The sequence below is a fragment of the Oncorhynchus keta genome, unplaced genomic scaffold, assembly GCF_023373465.1.
Source record: "Oncorhynchus keta strain PuntledgeMale-10-30-2019 unplaced genomic scaffold, Oket_V2 Un_contig_3666_pilon_pilon, whole genome shotgun sequence".
Lineage (NCBI taxonomy): Eukaryota > Metazoa > Chordata > Actinopteri > Salmoniformes > Salmonidae > Oncorhynchus > Oncorhynchus keta.
In genome coordinates, this window is record NW_026287361.1 from 26764 (window position 1) to 47978 (window position 21215).

The 21215-nt window shown below is 43.7% G+C and overlaps 2 protein-coding genes and 1 long non-coding RNA gene across 52 annotated transcripts; 2 read left to right on the forward strand and 1 right to left on the reverse strand.

Moving 5' to 3' along the window:
• The first annotated feature begins 746 nt into the window (after window positions 1–746).
• Window positions 747–7567, forward strand: LOC127924105 (uncharacterized). Its single transcript, XM_052508532.1, has 7 exons — window positions 747–996; window positions 2325–2393; window positions 2501–2582; window positions 3249–3369; window positions 4378–4517; window positions 5961–6124; window positions 6518–7567. Coding segments are annotated over exons 1-7 (1083 nt in total). The 5' UTR covers window positions 747–994; the 3' UTR covers window positions 7023–7567.
• Window positions 7568–9740: 2173 nt separating this feature from the next.
• LOC127924104 (uncharacterized) lies at window positions 9741–10476 on the forward strand. The gene is made up of 2 exons (XR_008116747.1): window positions 9741–10150; window positions 10248–10476. It is a non-coding gene; the product is annotated as an uncharacterized LOC127924104 (long non-coding RNA).
• Window positions 10281–14172, reverse strand: LOC127924102 (loricrin-like). Of its 50 annotated transcripts, none has more exons than XM_052508529.1 (10): window positions 14066–14172; window positions 13940–13966; window positions 13802–13857; window positions 13718–13759; window positions 13524–13586; window positions 13319–13486; window positions 11657–12864; window positions 11131–11306; window positions 10911–10954; window positions 10281–10477 (listed from the first exon to the last, which is right to left on the reverse strand). In XM_052508529.1, exons 1-7 carry the CDS (start codon window positions 14155–14157, stop codon window positions 12035–12037), a joined length of 1278 nt encoding a protein of 425 aa, XP_052364489.1. In that variant the 5' UTR covers window positions 14158–14172; the 3' UTR covers window positions 10281–10477; window positions 10911–10954; window positions 11131–11306; window positions 11657–12034. The 50 variants fall into 50 exon arrangements, with proteins under 50 accessions (XP_052364489.1, XP_052364487.1, XP_052364483.1 ...); XM_052508527.1 differs by having other exon boundaries at window positions 13524–13607; XM_052508523.1 differs by having other exon boundaries at window positions 13524–13607; window positions 13697–13759.
• Window positions 14173–21215: the final 7043 nt, after the last annotated feature.

Below are 21215 nucleotides of genomic sequence, written 5' to 3' on the forward strand. Positions count from 1 at the left end.
GAAATAAATTACTTTTGCAAAGTATTTCAAGAAACTGGGAAACATATATTAACCCTTGTGTAGTCTTAACATTCTGTATACTCATCTTGTCCTAAGGGTCAAAAATGACCCACCTTCACTAAACCCCTCAAATAAAGCAGCTTAAATGAATTTTAAACCCCAAATCTATTTTGCATGAAGAAACAACCTGTGGTTCATCACAAACGTTGTGAATATCTGTGAGTATCTTCACTAGTTCAGTATCAGCGGACCTTCACTAGTTCAGTATCAGCGGACCTTCACTAGTTCAGTATCAGCGGACCTTCACTAGTTCAGTATCAGCGGACCTTCACTAGTTCAGTATCAGCGGACCTTCACTAGTTCAGTATCAGCGGACCTTCACTAGTTCAGTATCAGCGGACCTTCACTAGTTCAGTATCAGCGGACCTTCGCTAGTTCAGTATCAGCGGACCTTCGCTAGTTCAGTATCAGCGGACCTTCGCTAGTTCAGTATCAGCGGACCTTCACTAGTTCAGTATCAGCGGACCTTCACTAGTTCAGTATCAGCGGACCTTCACTAGTTCAGTATCAGCGGACCAGAGTATTGATGCTTTCAGTGCAGCCAAAAACCTGCATTAATTCTGCATCCCTTAAACTACTTCCCGCGGCAACCCCACGCCGCTCCATTATTACACACACAGACACACCTACACACCATCACCGTCACACACACACACCCCTTAAACTACTTCCCGCGGCAACCCCACGCCGCTCCATTATTACACACACAGACATTACACACACAGACACACCTGCGCCCCTCCGGTCGGCCGTTAGTGGACCAGCCCAGACCTGGCTGTGGTTTCGTAAGCAGCGAGAGCTGCAGTACACTATAAAGCTACTGCTGATCAAACCGGGTGCCTGTCGTCATCCTCCAGAGCTCACAAAGCACGCAGTAGCCTAGTCAAATTTCACCGGCGGATAACGGACACCGGACAGGACATTCCTCTTCATAATGTGAGTTCTCATACTGCATGTTGCTGCTGTTCAGCGGACTGTTGGGCTGGTATTTATTACTGCATATTGTTTTCTTATTAAAGCAAATGGGATTATTTTAGTTAGGTTTATTTGTTTTACTTCAATGTGTGTGGGACGAGAGTACTTCTATGGGTATGGTTTTTTGAAGTCATTTTTGTAGTTGTGCAACAAAATATGAGAAAGAAAGTGTGAAGTGGGTGTGACATTGACCTGAGCAGCAAAATGACGCATTGCTTGCGCATCTCACGGAGAGAAAGCGATAGAAAGAGAGAGAGAGAGAGTCTGTTTCTGAGCCAACCCTCTCATGTTTCGGTCCGCTGCATCAATATTAACCGGGTCCTGGCTGAGGAAAGGCAAGCACCGTGTGTCTACCGCATTGAAACGCAACCGTTGGCTCGCTTCCAGACGTTAAATAACGGTTGCTAGCTGAGTTGAGTAACGGGATTGTTTCTGCTCTGCAGTAGGTCAGTCAGTAGTTGATAAGGATCTAGTTAAGACCATTGGCATCATTATCTTTTCCACCGTGACCTCAGATCGCCTGTTCTGCTGCTGATGCTGTGGCTGGTGCAGAGAGAGAATGACGATGCAGCAAAATCTCTCTCTATATTTCTCTCTCTTTCTCTCTCTCTCACACACACACACCTCTCTCTCCCTCTCAGAGGATAATGTGCCCCATTGTACCTCTGCAGAAAACACCATCACACACACACCATCACACACACCATCACAAACACCATCACACACACCATCACACACACCCTCACACACACCATCACACACACCCACACCCTCACACACACACAAACCATCACACACACACCAAAACACACCATCACACACACACACACACACACACACACACACAACTACACACCATCACACACACACACACACACACACACACACACACACACACACACACACACACACACACACACACACACACCACACACACAACACACACAAACACACCATCACACACACACAAACCTACACACCATCACACAAACACAAACCTTCACACACCATCACACACAAACCATCACACAAACCTTCACACAAACACAAACCTTCACACACCATCACACACAAACCATCACACAAACCTTCACACACCATCACACACACACCATCACACACACACACACCATCACACGCGATCACATACCATCACACACACCATCACACACACAAACCATCATACACACACACACACCATCATACACCATCACACACACACCAATACACACACATCATCACACACACACCAATAGACAGTGGATATGAACAACTGTGTGTGTCCTCAGGGAGTTGTTCCCAGGGCTGGTGATGCTGGTGGCTCTAATGGTTTCAGTTGGTGCTGAAGGCGGCGTCGGGTAAGACGATCTCTCCTTTTCAATGACACCCCCTTACTGTGTGTGTGTGTGTGATGGAGTGTGTTAGAATGAGACACTACTAAAACCTACTATCTCCTGTCCTCTAGCCCCAGCAACAACTCCAGTTTCTGCTCTGAGTCAAAGGAATGTCTGGAGTATGAGCTGGTGTGCAAAACAGACGAATATGAGGTGAGTGGACACACACACACACACATACACACCTACACACACCTACACACCATCACACACACACACACCATCACACACACACACACACACACACATACACACCTACACACCATCACACACAGACACACCATCACACACAGACACACCATCACACACAGACACACCATCACACACACACACACACACACACACGCACACGCACACATACACACCATCACCATCACACACACCATCACACGCACACACCATCACCATCACACACATACACCCTTACACACACACACACACCATCACCATCACACACATACACCCTTACACACACACACACACACACACACACACACACACACACACACACACACACACACACACACACACAGATGGACACCACCTATATGTTAAAAATATGTCCACACACACACACACACACATACGCACACATACACACCTCAGGAGACTGTTCCACATCATCACACACAGACACACCATACATCACTGGGGCCAACACGGAGGTAAGAGACTGTTACACATCACACAACACAGAGACACACACATCACACACACACACACAGACACACATCACTGGGGCCACACACACAGATGGACACCTGTACCTATATGTTAAAAATAAGAGACTTTAATAATATGTGTGTGTGTGTTTGTCAGGTCCGTCACTACAGTCCTACTCGTTGGGTGTCTACGGATGCGGAGGCCTACTTCATGGGGGTGGGAGCAGCCATGGCCTTCAGGAGACTGTTCCAGTACATCACTGGGGCCAACAACGGAGGTAAGAGACTGTTACAGTACATCACTGGGGCCAACAACGGAGGTAAGAGACTGTTCCAGTACATCACTGGGGCCAACAACGGAGGTAAGAGACTGTTCCAGTACATCACTGGGGCCAACAACGGAGGTAAGAGACTGTTCCAGTACATCACTGGGGCCAACAACGGAGGTAAGAGACTGTTCCAGTACATCACTGGAGCCAACAACGGAGGTAAGAGACTGTTCCAGTACATCACTGGGGCCAACAACGGAGGTAAGAGACTGTTCCAGTACATCACTGGGGCCAACAACGGAGGTAAGAGACTGTTCCAGTACATCACTGGGGCCAACAACGGAGGTAAGAGAGAGAGAGAGTGTGTTAATCCTGTGTGTCTGAATTTACACATTTGAGGACATTGTACATCTACAAAATGCATTGTGTGTCTGAATACTGCAAACCTCTAAATGGATATGTGTGTGTGGCTGTGTCTGTGTGTCTGCGTGTCTCCGTGTCTGTGTGTATGGCTGTGTCTGTGTGTATGGCTGTGTCTGTGTGTCTGCGTGTCTGTGTGTCTGTGTGTCTCCGTGTCTGTGTGTGTCTGTGTGTCTCCGTGTCTGTGTGTGTCTGTGTGTCTCCGTGTCTGTGTGTGTGTCTGTGTGTCTCTGTGTGTGTCTCCGTGTCTGTGTGTCTGTGTGTCTCCGTGTCTGTGTGTCTCCGTGTCTGTGTGTCTCTGTGTCTGTGTGTCTCCGTGTCTGTGTCTGTGTGTCTCCGTGTCTGTGTGTCTCTGTGTCTCCGTGTCTGTGTGTATGGCTGTGTCTGTGTGTCTCCATGTCTGTGTGTCTCCATGTCTGTGTGTCTCCGTGTCTGTGTGTATGGCCGTGTCTGTGTGTCTCCGTGTCTGTGTGTATGGCCGTGTCTGTGTGTCTCCATGTCTGTGTGTCTCCGTGTCTGTGTGTATGGCCGTGTCTGTGTGTCTCCGTGTCTGTGTGTCTCTGTGTCTGTGTGTATGGCTGTGTCTGTGTGTCCCAGGTCTCCAGATGGAGATGACTGCTCCAGTCCTGGTGAGGATCCCTGAGGAGACCAGGATGTGGGAACCAGCCATCTACACCCTCAGTTTCCTGCTGCCAGCAGCCTATCAGGAGAGACCTCCCACACCTACCAATGACAAGGTGAGTCTGGCCGGCTAACCCTCCAATCAGAAGCAGGTGGAACAAACACATCACAATTAATATTATGAGGTATGCCGTTTTACCAGAGGTGTTTATCCAAAGCCACTTACAGCCACTTACAGTAGTAAGTGTAATATAAAAGCCAGTAGTAATATTTCTAGCATGTGAGTGTGTATATTTATATATATTTCTAGCATGTGAGTGTGCATATTTATATATATTGCTAGCATGTGAGTGTGTATATTTATATATATTTCTAGCATGTGAGTGTGTATATAGCATGTGAGTGTGTATATTTATATATATTTCTAGCATGTGAGTGTGTATATTTATATATATTTCTAGCATGTGAGTGTGTGCGACCCCTGCGGGATTTGAACCCAGGAACTTGGCGTTCCTAGCATTACACTACGCAGGTATACACAGTGATGTTCTCAACAGATGAAGAATCCAGATGTTCTGTTCTGCTGTACAGTAGACAGCTATGGAGCTGGGACCGGTCTGCATCTATTATCTATATATCTGTGGGGATAATGCTGTATGATCTATATATCTGTGGGGATAATGCTGTATGATCTATATATCTGTGGGGATAATGCTGTATGATCTATATATCTGTGGGGATAATGCTGTATGATCTATATATCTGTGGGGATAATGCTGTATGATCTATATATCTGTGGGGATAATGCTGTATGATCTATATATCTGTGGGGATAATGCTGTATGATCTATATATCTGTGGGGATAATGCTGTATGATCTATATATCTGTGGGGATAATGCTGTATGATCTATATATCTGTGGGGATAATGCTGTATGATCTATATAGCTGTGGGGGTATTGTTCTATGATCTATATATCTGTGGGGATAATGACCTATGATCTATATATCTGTGGGGATAATGACCTATTATCTATATATCTGTGGGGATAATGGAGATATTGTTCTATGATCTATATATCTGTGAGGATAATGCTTGATTATCTACATATCTGTGGGGATATTGTTCTATTATCTATATATCTGTGGGGATATTGTTCTATGATCTATATATCTGTGGGGATATTGTTCTATGATCTATATATCTGTGGGGATAATGCTGTATGATCTATATATCTGTGAGGATAATGCTTGATTATCTACATATCTGTGGGGATACTGCTGTATGATCTATATATCTGTGGGGATATTGTTCTATGATCTATATATCTGTGGGGATATTGTTCTATGATCTATATATCTGTGAGGATAATGCTTGATTATCTACATATCTGTGGGGATAATGCTCGATGGTTCTGGAGTTATTTCTATCAGAGGGGATAATGACTTGAATTCTAAGGAATTGTGCCATGTCATTATGTCTGTGTGAACTAATCTAGGCTGGATGTTATCAGTGATGTTATAATGTGTTATTGTTGTTGGGATGTCTCTCTCTCCAGCTCTACTTTACTGAGATGCCCTCTATGGATGTGTACGTGCGTAGCTACGGAGGCTGGATGTTGTCAGTGACCTCCAGGCTTCATGCTCACCTACTGACCAAGGAGCTGGCCAGGGTTCAGGCTGACTACAACCACACCTACCACTACGGAGTGGGTTACGACAGGTAGGCCTGGACACACACATACGCACACACACGCTTTTGCTAAACTAATCTCAGATACACACACACACTATGATCTCATAAATACACATACACACCTCTCTTGATTCTGTCCTGTGTTTCTTACTCTGTCTGTCTGTCTGTCTGTCTCTCTCTATCTATCTACCCCACTTCCTTTATGAACACTCTCTCTCTCTCTCTCTCTCTCTCTCTCTCTCTCTCTCTCTCTCTCTTCTCTCTCTCTCTCTCTCTCTCTCTCTCCCTCTCTCTCTCTCTCTCTCCTCTCTCTCTCTCTCTCTCCCTGTCTCTCTCTCTCTCCTCTCTGTCTCGCTCTCTCTCGCTCTCCCTCTCCCTCTCCCTCTCTCTGTATTGATTATTTCCTGTGTTTCTCTCCAGTCCTCTGAAGCTGCTGAACAGACACAATGAGGTGTGGTACGTAGCTGAGGGAGAGGCTGTCTGCTCTGACCCCCAGGAACCAACCCCACCACACACACCTACCCCCACACACACATCCAACGCCACACCCAATGCCACACACACATCCAACGCCACATCCAACGCCACACCCAATGCCACACACACACCCAACGCCACACTCAACACCTCACACACACCCAACGTCACACACACACCCAACACCTCACACACACCCAATGCCACACACATCCCCTCCAGCACCATCTCTGACTCCCCCTCAGATCTCCCAGCCAACCGGCCACCCACCCCCACCCAGGCCCCCGAGGTGACCCCCTCTCAGGGCTCGGTGGTCGGGGAGACCCCCTCGGCCAACAGCTCTGACCCCCAGACGGACGGCACCTGGAACAACACTGTGGAGGCCTCCCTGGAGGACACCCCCTCTGATAACGCTGTCGCCGACCCCGCTGACCTCAACCTGGCCTAGTCCTGCAATACTATACATGACCCTGAACAGCAGAGGGGTACGGAGGGCTGCTGTGGTGAGAGAGCTCCTTCAGTTAGATGTCCATTTGGAATTGGGCCCTTGTCTCAGTATTTACTGTAATACACCACGCCCCCTACTGGTGTCATATGGTTACTACACATATTAGCTTTATTCACCTGCCGCTCACCTGTTATCCATGTTACCACACTGATCTGTCCATGTTACCACACTGATCTGTTATCCATGTTACCACACTGATCTGTTATCCATGTTACCACACTGATCTGTTATCCATGTTACCACACTGATCTGTTATCCATGTAACCACACTGATCTGTTATCCATGTTACCACACTGATCTGTTATCCATGTAACCACACTGATCTGTTATCCATGTTACCACACTGATCTGTTATCCATGTTACCACACTGATCTGTTATCCATGTTACCACACTGATCTGTTATCCATGTAACCACACTGATCTGTTATCCATGTTACCACACTGATCTGTTATCCATGTAACCACACTGATCTGTTATCCATGTCTGATCATATCCATTACCACACTGATCTGTTATCCATGTTACCACACTGATCTGTTATCCATGTTACCACACTGATCTGTTATCCATGTTACCACACTGATCTGTTATCCATGTTACCACACTGATCTGTTATCCATGTTACCACACTGATCTGTTATCCATGTTACCACACTGATCTGTTATCCATGTTACCACACTGATCTGTTATCCATGTTACCACACTGATCTGTTATCCATGTTACCACACTGATCTGTTATCCATGTTACCACACTGATCTGTTATCCATGTTACCACACTGATCTGTTATCCATGTTACCCTGTTATCCATGTTACCACACTGATCTGTTATCCATGTTACCACACTGATCTGTTATCCATGTTACCACACTGATCTGTTATCCATGTTACCACACTGATCTGTTATCCATGTTACCACACTGATCTGTTATCCATGTTCCCACACTGATCTGTTATCCATGTTACCACACAGATCTGTTATCCATGTTACCACACTGATCTGTTATCCATGTTACCACACAGATCTGTTATCCATGTTACCACACTGATCTGTTATCCATGTTACCACACTGATCTGTTATCCATGTTACCACACTGATCTGTTATCCATGTTACCACACTGATCTGTTATCCATGTTACCACACTGATCTGTTATCCATGTTACCACACTGATCTGTTATCCATGTTACCACACTGATCTGTTATCCATGTTACCCTGTTATCCATGTTACCACACTGATCTGTTATCCATGTTACCACACTGATCTGTTATCCATGTTACCACACTGATCTGTTATCCATGTTACCACACTGATCTGTTATCCATGTTACCACACTGATCTGTTATCCATGTTACCACACTGATCTGTTATCCATGTTACCACACTGATCTGTTATCCATGTTACCCTGTTATCCATGTTACCACACTGATCTGTTATCCATGTTACCACACTGATCTGTTATCCATGTTACCACCCTGGCCAATGGCAGCGCTGTAGATCTAACCCTGGCCAATGGCAGCGCTGTAGATCTAACCCTGGCCAATGGCAGCGCTGTAGCAGTGTGGTAACTTTATTCTCCTTTATCATTATTCATTGTTTACAGATCAACAGTTTTATTTCTGTCACACTGACTAGAAGGTTCTCCACTCGTTGTCGTCTCCGTTGTGTATTTATTTGTCATTATTTATAAATGTATTTTCTGTCTGTTTGCGAGCAGCTTTTACATTCAGCTTGATATCAGTCAATTACTCACCATGTTGTCTGTATGACACTATGGTGTGTGTGAAAATGCTTAACTTGTATCATTAGTCAAATAGTCGAAAATGTAACCATTTAAAAGTGATAGACTGATGCTTCATCTGTAGATGTACCCGAGAGGGTTTCTGTTAGTCTGGTTGTAATATCTGTCAAGTCTTGAGGATGGCGCAATAAACCACTAAAACAAACATACTGAGTCATAGAATTATCGCTGTGTGGATTTGGACTCTTCACTAAACCAGAGTTCATACATTTATATGGCTTCAACACCCTTTGAATGGAGGTGTTTCTTCCAGGATTAGGTTTAATCTGTGTCTGGGACACCAGTTTCTAAATGTAAAGTCAGAGATCCAGCCTGCATCACATCCAGCTGTGATTGGGAGTCCCGTAGGGCGGAGCACAATTGGCCCAGCGTCGTTCGGGTTTTGGCCGAGGTAGGCCGTCATTGTAAATAAGAATTAGTTCTTAGCTGACTTGCCGAGTTAAATTAATAATAATAATAATTTAGCAGATGTTATTGTGTTAAATCAGAAATAATAATAGATCAGGAGGGAACATGTAGTCTGCGTTCATTCAACCACATTTAGACTCAAGTGACCCTAGTCAGGACTAAACCTGCTCCTGGATTCATCTAATCTGTGAAAACAGCCCACAAAAACTAGTTTCTCGGCCCCAGATTACATCTCTTCTCCTGGGCCCTGGTACTCATGAAGGTTGTCAGAGTGCTGATCTAGGATCTGGTTCCCTGCCCATTGAATCCCATTCATTCTGATCTAAAAGACAACATGTATCATAGATCATAATCCTTTAAAAAAATAAATATTTATTTTACCTTTATTTTACTAGGCAAGTCAGTTAATAAGAACAAATTCTTATTTTCAATGACGGCCTAGGAACAGTGGGTTAACTGCCTGTTCAGGGGCAGAACGACAGATTTGTACCTTGTCAGCTCGGGGTTTGAACTTGCAACCTTCCGGTTACTAGTCCAACGCTTTGATTTAACACACGATCAATACAGCGTCATCTTTAATAATGAAACACTCAGTAAAACACAAAGAAAAACAACATCTCATTGTAGGGTCAGGTATTTATTATAAATGGAAACGTCAAAAGTAATTTAAATACAACAGAAGAGAGAGAAGTGACACGTCATGATGTTCAGGTCAGAATGTGGACTGTGTGTGTTCTGCCAGGTGAGCTGTGTGTTAGTAGTAGAGAGGCTGTGTGTGTGTGTGTGTTCTGCCAGGTGAGCTGTGTGTTAGTAGTAGAGAGGCTGTGTGTGTGTGTGTGTGTTCTGCCAGGTGAGCTGTGTGTTAGTAGTAGAGGCTGTGTGTGTGTGTGTGTTCTGCCAGGTGAGCTGTGTGTTAGTAGTGTGTGTGTGTGTGTGTGTTCTGCCAGGTGAGCTGTGTGTTAGTAGTAGAGAGAGGCTACGTGTGTGTGTGTGTGTGTGTGTGTGTGTGTGTGTGTGTGTGTGTGTGTGTGTGTGTGTGTGTGTGTGTGTGTGTGTGTGTGTGTGTGTGTGTGTGTGTGTGTAGGGGGTTCCGTGGTCCTGGAGAGTGTTGTGACGTGAATCAGAGAAGGGAATCACTATATGGGAACTATGGTAATATCACCAGTAGAGACTGTACCTGGAAGAGAGAGAGAGAGATGGAGAGAGAGACATTGAGTAGCAAAATCTTTTTTTTCAATGTTGTAATATCTCTATCCTCACCTTCCATGGTGGAGCTGGTCTAGTTATTATATCTCTGTTTACCTTCCATGGTGGAGCTGGTCTAGTTATTATATCTCTATGTTTACCTTCCATGGTGGAGCTGGTCTAGTTATTATATCTCTATGTTTACCTTCCATGGTGGAGCTGGTCTAGTTATTATATCTCTATGCTCACCTTCCATGGTGGAGCTGGTCTAGTTATTATATCTCTATGTTTACCTTCCATGGTGGAGCTGGTCTAGTTATTATATCTCTATGTTTACCTTCCATGGTGGAGCTGGTCTAGTTATTATATCTCTATCCTCACCTTCCATGGTGGAGCTGGTCTAGTTATTATATCTCTATTCTCACCTTCCATGGTGGAGCTGGTCTAGTTATTATATCTCTATGTTTACCTTCCATGGTGGAGCTGGTCTAGTTATTATATCTCTATTCTCACCTTCCATGGTGGAGCTGGTCTAGTTATTATATCTCTATGTTTATCTTCCATGGTGGAGCTGGTCTAGTTATTATATCTCTATGTTTACATTCCATGGTGGAGCTGGTCTAGTTATTATATCTCTATTCTCACCTTCCATGGTGGAGCTGGTCTAGTTATTATATCTCTATGTTTACCTTCCATGGTGGAGCTGGTCTAGTTATTATATCTCTATGTTTACCTTCCATGGTGGAGCTGGTCTAGTTATTATATCTCTATGTTTACATTCCATGGTGGAGCTGGTCTAGTTATTATATCTCTATGTTTACCTTCCATGGTGGAGCTGGTCTAGTTATTATATCTCTATGTTTACCTTCCATGGTGGAGCTGGTCTAGTTATTATATCTCTATTCTCACCTTCCATGGTGGAGCTGGTCTAGTTATTATATCTCTATGTTTATCTTCCATGGTGGAGCTGGTCTAGTTATTATATCTCTATTCTCACCTTCCATGGTGGAGCTGGTCTAGTTATTATATCTCTATGTTTATCTTCCATGGTGGAGCTGGTCTAGTTATTATATCTCTATGTTTACATTCCATGGTGGAGCTGGTAGTTATTATATCTCTATTCTCACCTTCCATGGTGGAGCTGGTCTAGTTATTATATCTCTATTCTCACCTTCCATGGTGGAGCTGGTCTAGTTATTATATCTCTATGTTTACCTTCCATGGTGGAGCTGGTCTAGTTATTATATCTCTATGTTTACCTTCCATGGTGGAGCTGGTCTAGTTATTATATCTCTATTCTCACCTTCCATGGTGGAGCTGGTCTAGTTATTATATCTCTATTCTCACCTTCCATGGTGGAGCTGGTCTAGTTATTATATCTCTATTCTCACCTTCCATGGTGGAGCTGGTCTAGTTATTATATCTCTATTCTCACCTTCCATGGTGGAGCTGGTCTAGTTATTATATCTCTATGTTTACCTTCCATGGTGGAGCTGGTCTAGTTATTATATCTCTATGTTTACCTTCCATGGTGGAGCTGGTCTAGTTATTATATCTCTATGTTTACCTTCCATGGTGGAGCTGGTCTAGTTATTATATCTCTATGTTTACCTTCCATGGTGGAGCTGGTCAACACGCTGGTGGAAGACAAGCTGCTACCGGACGCGGTCATGCCCCCGCCCGATGACATCATCATGGAACCTCCGCCGGACACAGTGCCACCTCCCGATGACACCGTGGCTGTACCTTCCTCCATGGCTGTTCCCCCGCCTGACACCATCGCAGCACCTCCTGATGACATCAGAGCTGGTCCCCCACCGGACACCATCGCGACGCCTCCTGATGACATCAGAGCTGGTCCCCCACCGGACACCATTGCGACGCCTCCTGATGACATCAGAGCTGGTCCCCCACCGGACACCATTGCGACGCCTCCTGATGACATCAGAGCTGGTCCCCCACCGGACACCATTGTGACGCCTCCTGCTGATGGCGCCGTGCCTCCTGCTGATGGGGCCGTGCCTCCTGCTGATGGCGCCGTGCCTCCTGCTGATGGCGCCGTGCCTCCTCCTGATGGCGCCGTGCCTCCTGCTGATGGCGCCGGGCCTCCTGCTGATGGCGCCGTGCCTCCTGCTGATGGCGCCGGGCCTCCTGCTGATGGCGCCGGGCCTCCTGCTGATGGGGCCGTGCCGCCTGCTGATGGCGCCGTGCCTCCTGCTGATGGGGCCGTGCCTCCTGCTGATGGCGCCGTGCCTCCTCCTGATGGCGCCGTGCCTCCTCCTGATGGGGCCGTGCCTCCTCCTGATGGGGCCGTGCCTCCTCCTGATGGGGCCGTGCCTCCTCCTGATGGGGCCGTGCCTCCTCCTGATGGCGCCGTGCCTCCTCCTGATGGGCCGTGCCTCCTCCTGATGGGGCCGTGCCTCCTCCTGATGGGGCCGTGCCTCCTCCTGATGGCGCCGTGCCTCCTGCTGATGGCGCCGTGCCTCCTCCTGATGGGGCCGTGCCTCCTCCTGATGGCGGGGCCTCCTGCTGATGGCGCCGGGCCTCCTGCTGGCGCCCGGGCCTCCTGCTGATGGCGCCGGGCCTCCTGCTGATGGCGCCGGGCCTCCTGCTGATGGCGCCGTGCCTCCTGCTGATGGAGCCGTGCCTCCTGCTGATGGAGCCGTGCCTCCTGCTGATGGGGCCGTGCCTCCTGCTGATGGGGCCGTGCCTCCTGCTGATGGCCGTGCCTCCTGCTGATGGCGCCGTGCCTCCTCCTGATGGCGCCGTGCCTCCTCCTGATGGCGCCGTGCCTCCTCCTGATGGGGCCGTGCCTCCTCCTGATGGGCCGTGCCTCCTCCTGATGGGGCCGTGCCTCCTCCTGATGGGGCCGTGCCTCCTCCTGATGGGGCCGTGCCTCCTCCTGATGGGGCCGTGCCTCCTCCTGATGGGGCCGTGCCTCCTCCTGATGGGGCCGTGCCTCCTCCTGATGGGGCCGTGCCTCCTCCTGATGGGGCCGTGCCTCCTGATGGGGCCGTCTCCTCCTGATGGGGCCGTGCCTCCTCCTGATGGCGCCGTGCCTCCTCCTGATGGGGCCGTGCCTCCTCCTGATGGGGCCGTGCCTCCTCCTGATGGGGCCGTGCCTCCTAAACACTCCTGATGGCGCCGTGCCTCCTCCTGATGGGGCCGTGCCTCCTGCTGATGGCGCCGTGACATCTGCTGGGGACCGTGCCTCCTCCTGATGGCGCCGTGCCTCCTCCTGATGGCGCCGTGCCTCCTCCTGATGGGGCCGTGCCTCCTCCTGATGGGGCCGTGCCTCCTCCTGATGGCGCCGTGCCTCCTCCTGATGGCGCCGTGCCTCCTCCTGATGGCGCCGTGCCTCCTCCTGATGGCGGTGCCTCCTCCTGATGGCGCCGTGCCTCCTCCTGATGGCGCCGTGCCTCCTCCTGATGGGGCCGTGCCTCCTCCTGATAAAACCGTGCCTCCTCCTGATGGCGCCGTGCCTCCTCCTGATAAACCGTGCCTCCTCCTGATAAAACCGTGCCTCCTCCTGATGGCGCCGTCCTCCTACCTGATAAACACATCTACATATAAAACAATAGCTCCTCCTGATGGCGCCGTGGCTGATCCGCCGCCAGACACCATTGCGGGGCTTCCTGATGACATCATGGCTGGTCCCCTGCCGGACACCATCGCGGCGCCTCGTGATGACATATGGCTACCCCCAAACTGCTGGAGGTCTACATATGGAATGCATCAACATGGAGCTTCCTCCATAAACCCCACTCCTAGTCCCAGGATTTCACCCATAAACACAGTGGTCCTATAAAACAACAGTCCTTACCCACATCTACATATAAAACAATAACCCCAGTGTCATATTACCCATAAACACATCTACATATAAAACAATAGTCCGCCCCAGTAGAGTCATATTACCCATAAACACATCTACATATAAAACAATAGTCCGCCCCAGTAGAGTCATATTACCCATAAACACATCTACATATAAAACAATAGTCCGCCCCAGTAGAGTCATATTACCCATAAACACATCTACATATAAAACAATAGTCCACCCCAGTAGAGTCATATTACCCATAAACACATCTACATATAAAACAATAGTCCACCCCAGTAGAGTCATATACCCATAAACACATCTACATATAAAACAAAGTCCACATCTACCCATAAACACATCTACATATAAAACAATAGTCCACCCCAGTAGAGTCATATTACCCATAAACACATCTACATATAAAACAATAGTCCACCCCAGTAGAGTCATATTACCCATAAACACATCTACATATAAAAAACCCCAGTCATATTACCCATAAACACATCTACATATAAAACAATAGTCCACCCCAGTAGAGTCATATTACCCATAAACACATCTACATATAAAACAATAGTCCACCCCAGTAGAGTCATATTACCCATAAACACATCTACATATAAAACAATAGTCCACCCCAGTAGAGTCATATTACCCATAAACACATCTACATATAAAACAATAGTCCACCCCAGTAGAGTCATATTACCCATAAACACATCTACATATAAAACAATAGTCCACCCCAGTAGAGTCATCTATATAAAACAATACCCATAAACACATCTACATATAAAACAATAGTCCACCCCAGTAGAGTCATATTACCCATAAACACATCTACATATAAAACAATAGTCCACCCCAGTAGAGTCATATTACCCATAAACACATCTACATATAAAACAATAGTCCACCCCAGTAGAGTCATATTACCCATAAACACATCTACATATAAAACAATAGTCCACCCCAGTAGAGTCATATTACCCATAAACACATCTACATATAAAACAATAGTCCACCCCAGTAGAGTCATATTACCCATAAACACATCTACATATAAAACAATAGTCCACCCCAGTAGAGTCATATTACCCATAAACACATCTACATATAAAACAATAGTCCACCCCAGTAGAGTCATATTACCCATAAACACATCTACATATAAAACAATAGTCCACCCCAGTAGAGTCATATTACCCATAAACACATCTACATATAAAACAATAGTCCACCCCAGTAGAGTCATATTACCCATAAACACATCTACATATAAAACAATAGTCCACCCCAGTAGAGTCATATTACCCATAAACACATCTACATATAAAACAATAGTCCACCCCAGTAGAGTCATATTACCCATAAACACATCTACATATAAAACAATAGTCCACCCCAGTAGAGTCATATTACCCATAAACACATCTACATATAAAACAATAGTCCACCCCAGTAGAGTCATATTACCCATAAACACATCTACATATAAAACAATAGTCCACCCCAGTAGAGTCATATTACCCATAAACACATCTACATATAAAACAATAGTCCACCCCAGTAGAGTCATATTACCCATAAACACATCTACATATAAAACAATAGTCCACCCCAGTAGAGTCATATTACCCATAAACACATCTACATATAAAACAATAGTCCACCCCAGTAGAGTCATATTACCCATAAACACATCTACATATAAAACAATAGTCCACCCCAGTAGAGTCATATTACCCATAAACACATCTACATATAAAACAATAGTCCACCCCAGTAGAGTCATATTACCCATAAACACATCTACATATAAAACAATAGTCCGCCCCAGTAGAGTCATATTACCCATAAACACATCTACATATAAAACAATAGTCCACCCCAGTAGAGTCATATTACCCATAAACACATCTACATATAAAACAATAGTCCACCCCAGTAGAGTCATATTACCCATAAACACATCTACATATAAAACAATAGTCCACCCCAGTAGAGTCATATTACCCATAAACACATCTACATATAAAACAATAGTCCACCCCAGTAGAGTCATATTACCCATAAACACATCTACATATAAAACAATAGTCCACCCCAGTAGAGTCATATTACCCATAAACACATCTACATATAAAACAATAGTCCACCCCAGTAGAGTCATATTACCCATAAACACATCTACATATAAAACAATAGTCCACCCCAGTAGAGTCATATTACCCATAAACACATCTACATATAAAACAATAGTCCACCCCAGTAGAGTCATATTACCCATAAACACATCTACATATAAAACAATAGTCCACCCCAGTAGAGTCATATTACCCATAAACACATCTACATATAAAACAATAGTCCACCCCAGTAGAGTCATATTACCCATAAACACATCTACATATAAAACAATAGTCCACCCCAGTAGAGTCATATTACCCATAAACACATCTACATATAAAACAATAGTCCACCCCAGTAGAGTCATATTACCCATAAACACATCTACATATAAAACAATAGTCCACCCCAGTAGAGTCATATTACCCATAAACACATCTACATATAAAACAATAGTCCACCCCAGTAGAGTCATATTACCCATAAACACATCTACATATAAAACAATAGTCCACCCCAGTAGAGTCATATTACCCATAAACACATCTACATATAAAACAATAGTCCACCCCAGTAGAGTCATATTACCCATAAACACATCTACATATAAAACAATAGTCCACCCCAGTAGAGTCATATTACCCATAAACACATCTACATATAAAACAATAGTCCACCCCAGTAGAGTCATATTACCCATAAACACATCTACATATAAAACAATAGTCCACCCCAGTAGAGTCATATTACCCATAAACACATCTACATATAAAACAATAGTCCACCCCAGTAGAGTCATATTACCCATAAACACATCTACATATAAAACAATAGTCCACCCCAGTAGAGTCATATTACCCATAAACACATCTACATATAAAACAATAGTCCACCCCAGTAGAGTCATATTACCCATAAACACATCTACATATAAAACAATAGTCCACCCCAGTAGAGTCATATTACCCATAAACACATCTACATATAAAACAATAGTCCACCCCAGTAGAGTCATATTACCCATAAACACATCTACATATAAAACAATAGTCCACCCCAGTAGAGTCATATTACCCATAAACACATCTACATATAAAACAATAGTCCACCCCAGTAGAGTCATATTACCCATAAACACATCTACATATAAAACAATAGTCCACCCCAGTAGAGTCATATTACCCATAAACACATCTACATATAAAACAATAGTCCACCCCAGTAGAGTCATATTACCCATAAACACATCTACATATAAAACAATAGTCCACCCCAGTAGAGTCATATTACCCATAAACACATCTACATATAAAACAATAGTCCGCCCCAGTAGAGTCATATTACCCATAAACACATCTACATATAAAACAATAGTCCACCCCAGTAGAGTCATATTACCCATAAACACATCTACATATAAAACAATAGTCCACCCCAGTAGAGTCATATTACCCATAAACACATCTACATATAAAACAATAGTCCACCCCAGTAGAGTCATATTACCCATAAACACATCTACATATAAAACAATAGTCCACCCCAGTAGAGTCATATTACCCATAAACACATCTACATATAAAACAATAGTCCACCCCAGTAGAGTCATATTACCCATAAACACATCTACATATAAAACAATAGTCCACCCCAGTAGAGTCATATTACCCATAAACACATCTACATATAAAACAATAGTCCACCCCAGTAGAGTCATATTACCCATAAACACATCTACATATCATATTACCCATAAACACATCTACATATAAAACAATAGTCCACCCCAGTAGAGTCATATTACCCATAAACACATCTACATATAAAACAATAGTCCACCCCAGTAGAGTCATATTACCCATAAACACATCTACATATAAAACAATAGTCCACCCCAGTAGAGTCATATTACCCATAAACACATCTACATATAAAACAATAGTCCACCCCAGTAGAGTCATATTACCCATAAACACATCTACATATAAAACAATAGTCCACCCCAGTAGAGTCATATTACCCATAAACACATCTACATATAAAACAATAGTCCACCCCAGTAGAGTCATATTACCCATAAACACATCTACATATAAAACAATAGTCCACCCCAGTAGAGTCATATTACCCATAAACACATCTACATATAAAACAATAGTCCACCCCAGTAGAGTCATATTACCCATAAACACATCTACATATAAAACAATAGTCCACCCCAGTAGAGTCATATTACCCATAAACACATCTACATATAAAACAATAGTCCACCCCAGTAGAGTCATATTACCCATAAACACATCTACATATAAAACAATAGTCCACCCCAGTAGAGTCATATTACCCATAAACACATCTACATATAAAACAATAGTCCACCCCAGTAGAGTCATATTACCCATAAACACATCTACATATAAAACAATAGTCCACCCCAGTAGAGTCATATTACCCATAAACACATCTACATATAAAACAATAGTCCACCCCAGTAGAGTCATATTACCCATAAACACATCTACATATAAAACAATAGTCCACCCCAGTAGAGTCATATTACCCATAAACACATCTACATATAAAACAATAGTCATAAACACCCATATAAAACAGTAGTAGAGTCATATTACCCATAAACACATCTACATATAAAACAATAGTCCACCCCAGTAGAGTCATATTACCCATAAACACATCTACATATAAAACAATAGTCCACCCCAGTAGAGTCATATTACCCATAAACACATCTACATATAAAACAATAGTCCACCCCAGTAGAGTCATATTACCCATAAACACATCTACATATAAAACAATAGTCCACCCCAGTAGAGTCATATTACCCATAAACACATCTACATATAAAACAATAGTCCGCCCCAGTAGAGTCATATTACCCATAAACACATCTACATATAAAACAATAGTCCACCCCAGTAGAGTCATATTACCCATAAACACATCTACATATAAAACAATAGTCCACCCCAGTAGAGTCATATTACCCATAAACACATCTACATATAAAACAATAGTCCATAAACACATCTACATATAAAACAATAGTAGAGAGTCATATTACCCATAAACACATCTACATATAAAACAATAGTCCACCCCAGTAGAGTCATATTACCCATAAACACATCTACATATAAAACAATAGTCCACCCCAGTAGAGTCATATTACCCATAAACACATCTACATATAAAACAATAGTCCACCCCAGTAGAGTCATATTACCCATAAACACATCTACATATAAAACAATAGTCCACCCCAGTAGAGTCATATTACCCATAAACACATCTACATATAAAACAATAGTCCACCCCAGTAGAGTCATATTACCCATAAACACATCTACATATAAAACAATAGTCCACCCCAGTAGAGTCATATTACCCATAAACACATCTACATATAAAAAAACAATAGTCCAAACCCCAGTAGAGTCATATTACCCATAAACACATCTACATATAAAACAATAGTCCACCCCAGTAGAGTCATATTACCCATAAACACATCTACATATAAAACAATAGTCCACCCCAGTAGAGTCATATTACCCATAAACACATCTACATATAAAACAATAGTCCACCCCAGTAGAGTCATATTACCCATAAACACATCTACATATAAAACAATAGTCCACCCCAGTAGAGTCATATTACCCATAAACACATCTACATATAAAACAATAGTCCACCCCAGTAGAGTCATATTACCCATAAACACATCTACATATAAAACAATAGTCCACCCCAGTAGAGTCATATTACCCATAAACACATCTACATATAAAACAATAGTCCACCCCAGTAGAGTCATATTACCCATAAACACATCTACATATAAAACAATAGTCCACCCCAGTAGAGTCATATTACCCATAAACACATCTACATATAAAACAATAGTCCACCCCAGTAGAGTCATATTACCCATAAACACATCTACATATAAAACAATAGTCCGCCCCCAGTAGAGTCATATTACCCATAAACACATCTACATATAAAACAATAGTCCACCCCAGTAGAGTCATATTACCCATAAACACATCTACATATAAAACAATAGTCCGCCCCAGTAGAGTCATATTACCCATAAACACATCTACATATAAAACAATAGTCCACCCCAGTAGAGTCATATTACCCATAAACACATCTACATATAAAACAATAGTCCACCCCAGTAGAGTCATATTACCCATAAACACATCTACATATAAAACAATAGTCCACCCCAGTAGAGTCATATTACCCATAAACACATCTACATATAAAACAATAGTCCACCCCAGTAGAGTCATATTACCCACATCTACATATAAAACAAACACACCCATAAACACATCTACATATAAAACAATAGTCCACCCCAGTAGAGTCATATTAAACACATCCATAAAAACACATCTAAACACATATAAAACAATAGTCCACCCCAGTAGAGTCATATTACCCATAAACACATCTACATATAAAACAATAGTCCACCCCAGTAGAGTCATATTACCCATAAACACATCTACATATAAAACAATAGTCCACCCCAGTAGAGTCATATTACCCATAAACACATCTACATATAAAACAATAGTCCACCCCAGTAGAGTCATATTACCCATAAACACATCTACATATAAAACAATAGTCCACCCCAGTAGAGTCATATTACCCATAAACACATCTACATATAAAACAATAGTCCACCCCAGTAGAGTCATATTACCCATAAACACATCTACATATA

Bases quoted from the DNA above. Each gene is read 5' to 3' on its own strand.
- LOC127924105 (XM_052508532.1), top strand. The intron at 2,394-2,500 runs GTAAGACGATCT...CCTGTCCTCTAG, and splicing joins GGTGCTGAAGGCGGCGTCGG to CCCCAGCAACAACTCCAGTT. The intron at 2,583-3,248 runs GTGAGTGGACAC...TGTGTTTGTCAG, and splicing joins GCAAAACAGACGAATATGAG to GTCCGTCACTACAGTCCTAC.
- LOC127924102 (XM_052508509.1), bottom strand. From the start codon at position 14,157: ATGGTGTCCGGCAGGGGACCAGCCATGATGTCATCAGGAAGCCCCGCA. The intron at 13,487-13,523 runs GCACGGCCCCAT...CCCCATCAGGAG, and splicing joins CACGGCGCCATCAGGAGGAG to GCACGGCCCCATCAGGAGGA. The intron at 12,865-13,318 runs GCACGGCCCATC...CATCAGGAGGAG, and splicing joins CACGGCCCCATCAGGAGGAG to GCACGGCGCCATCAGGAGGA.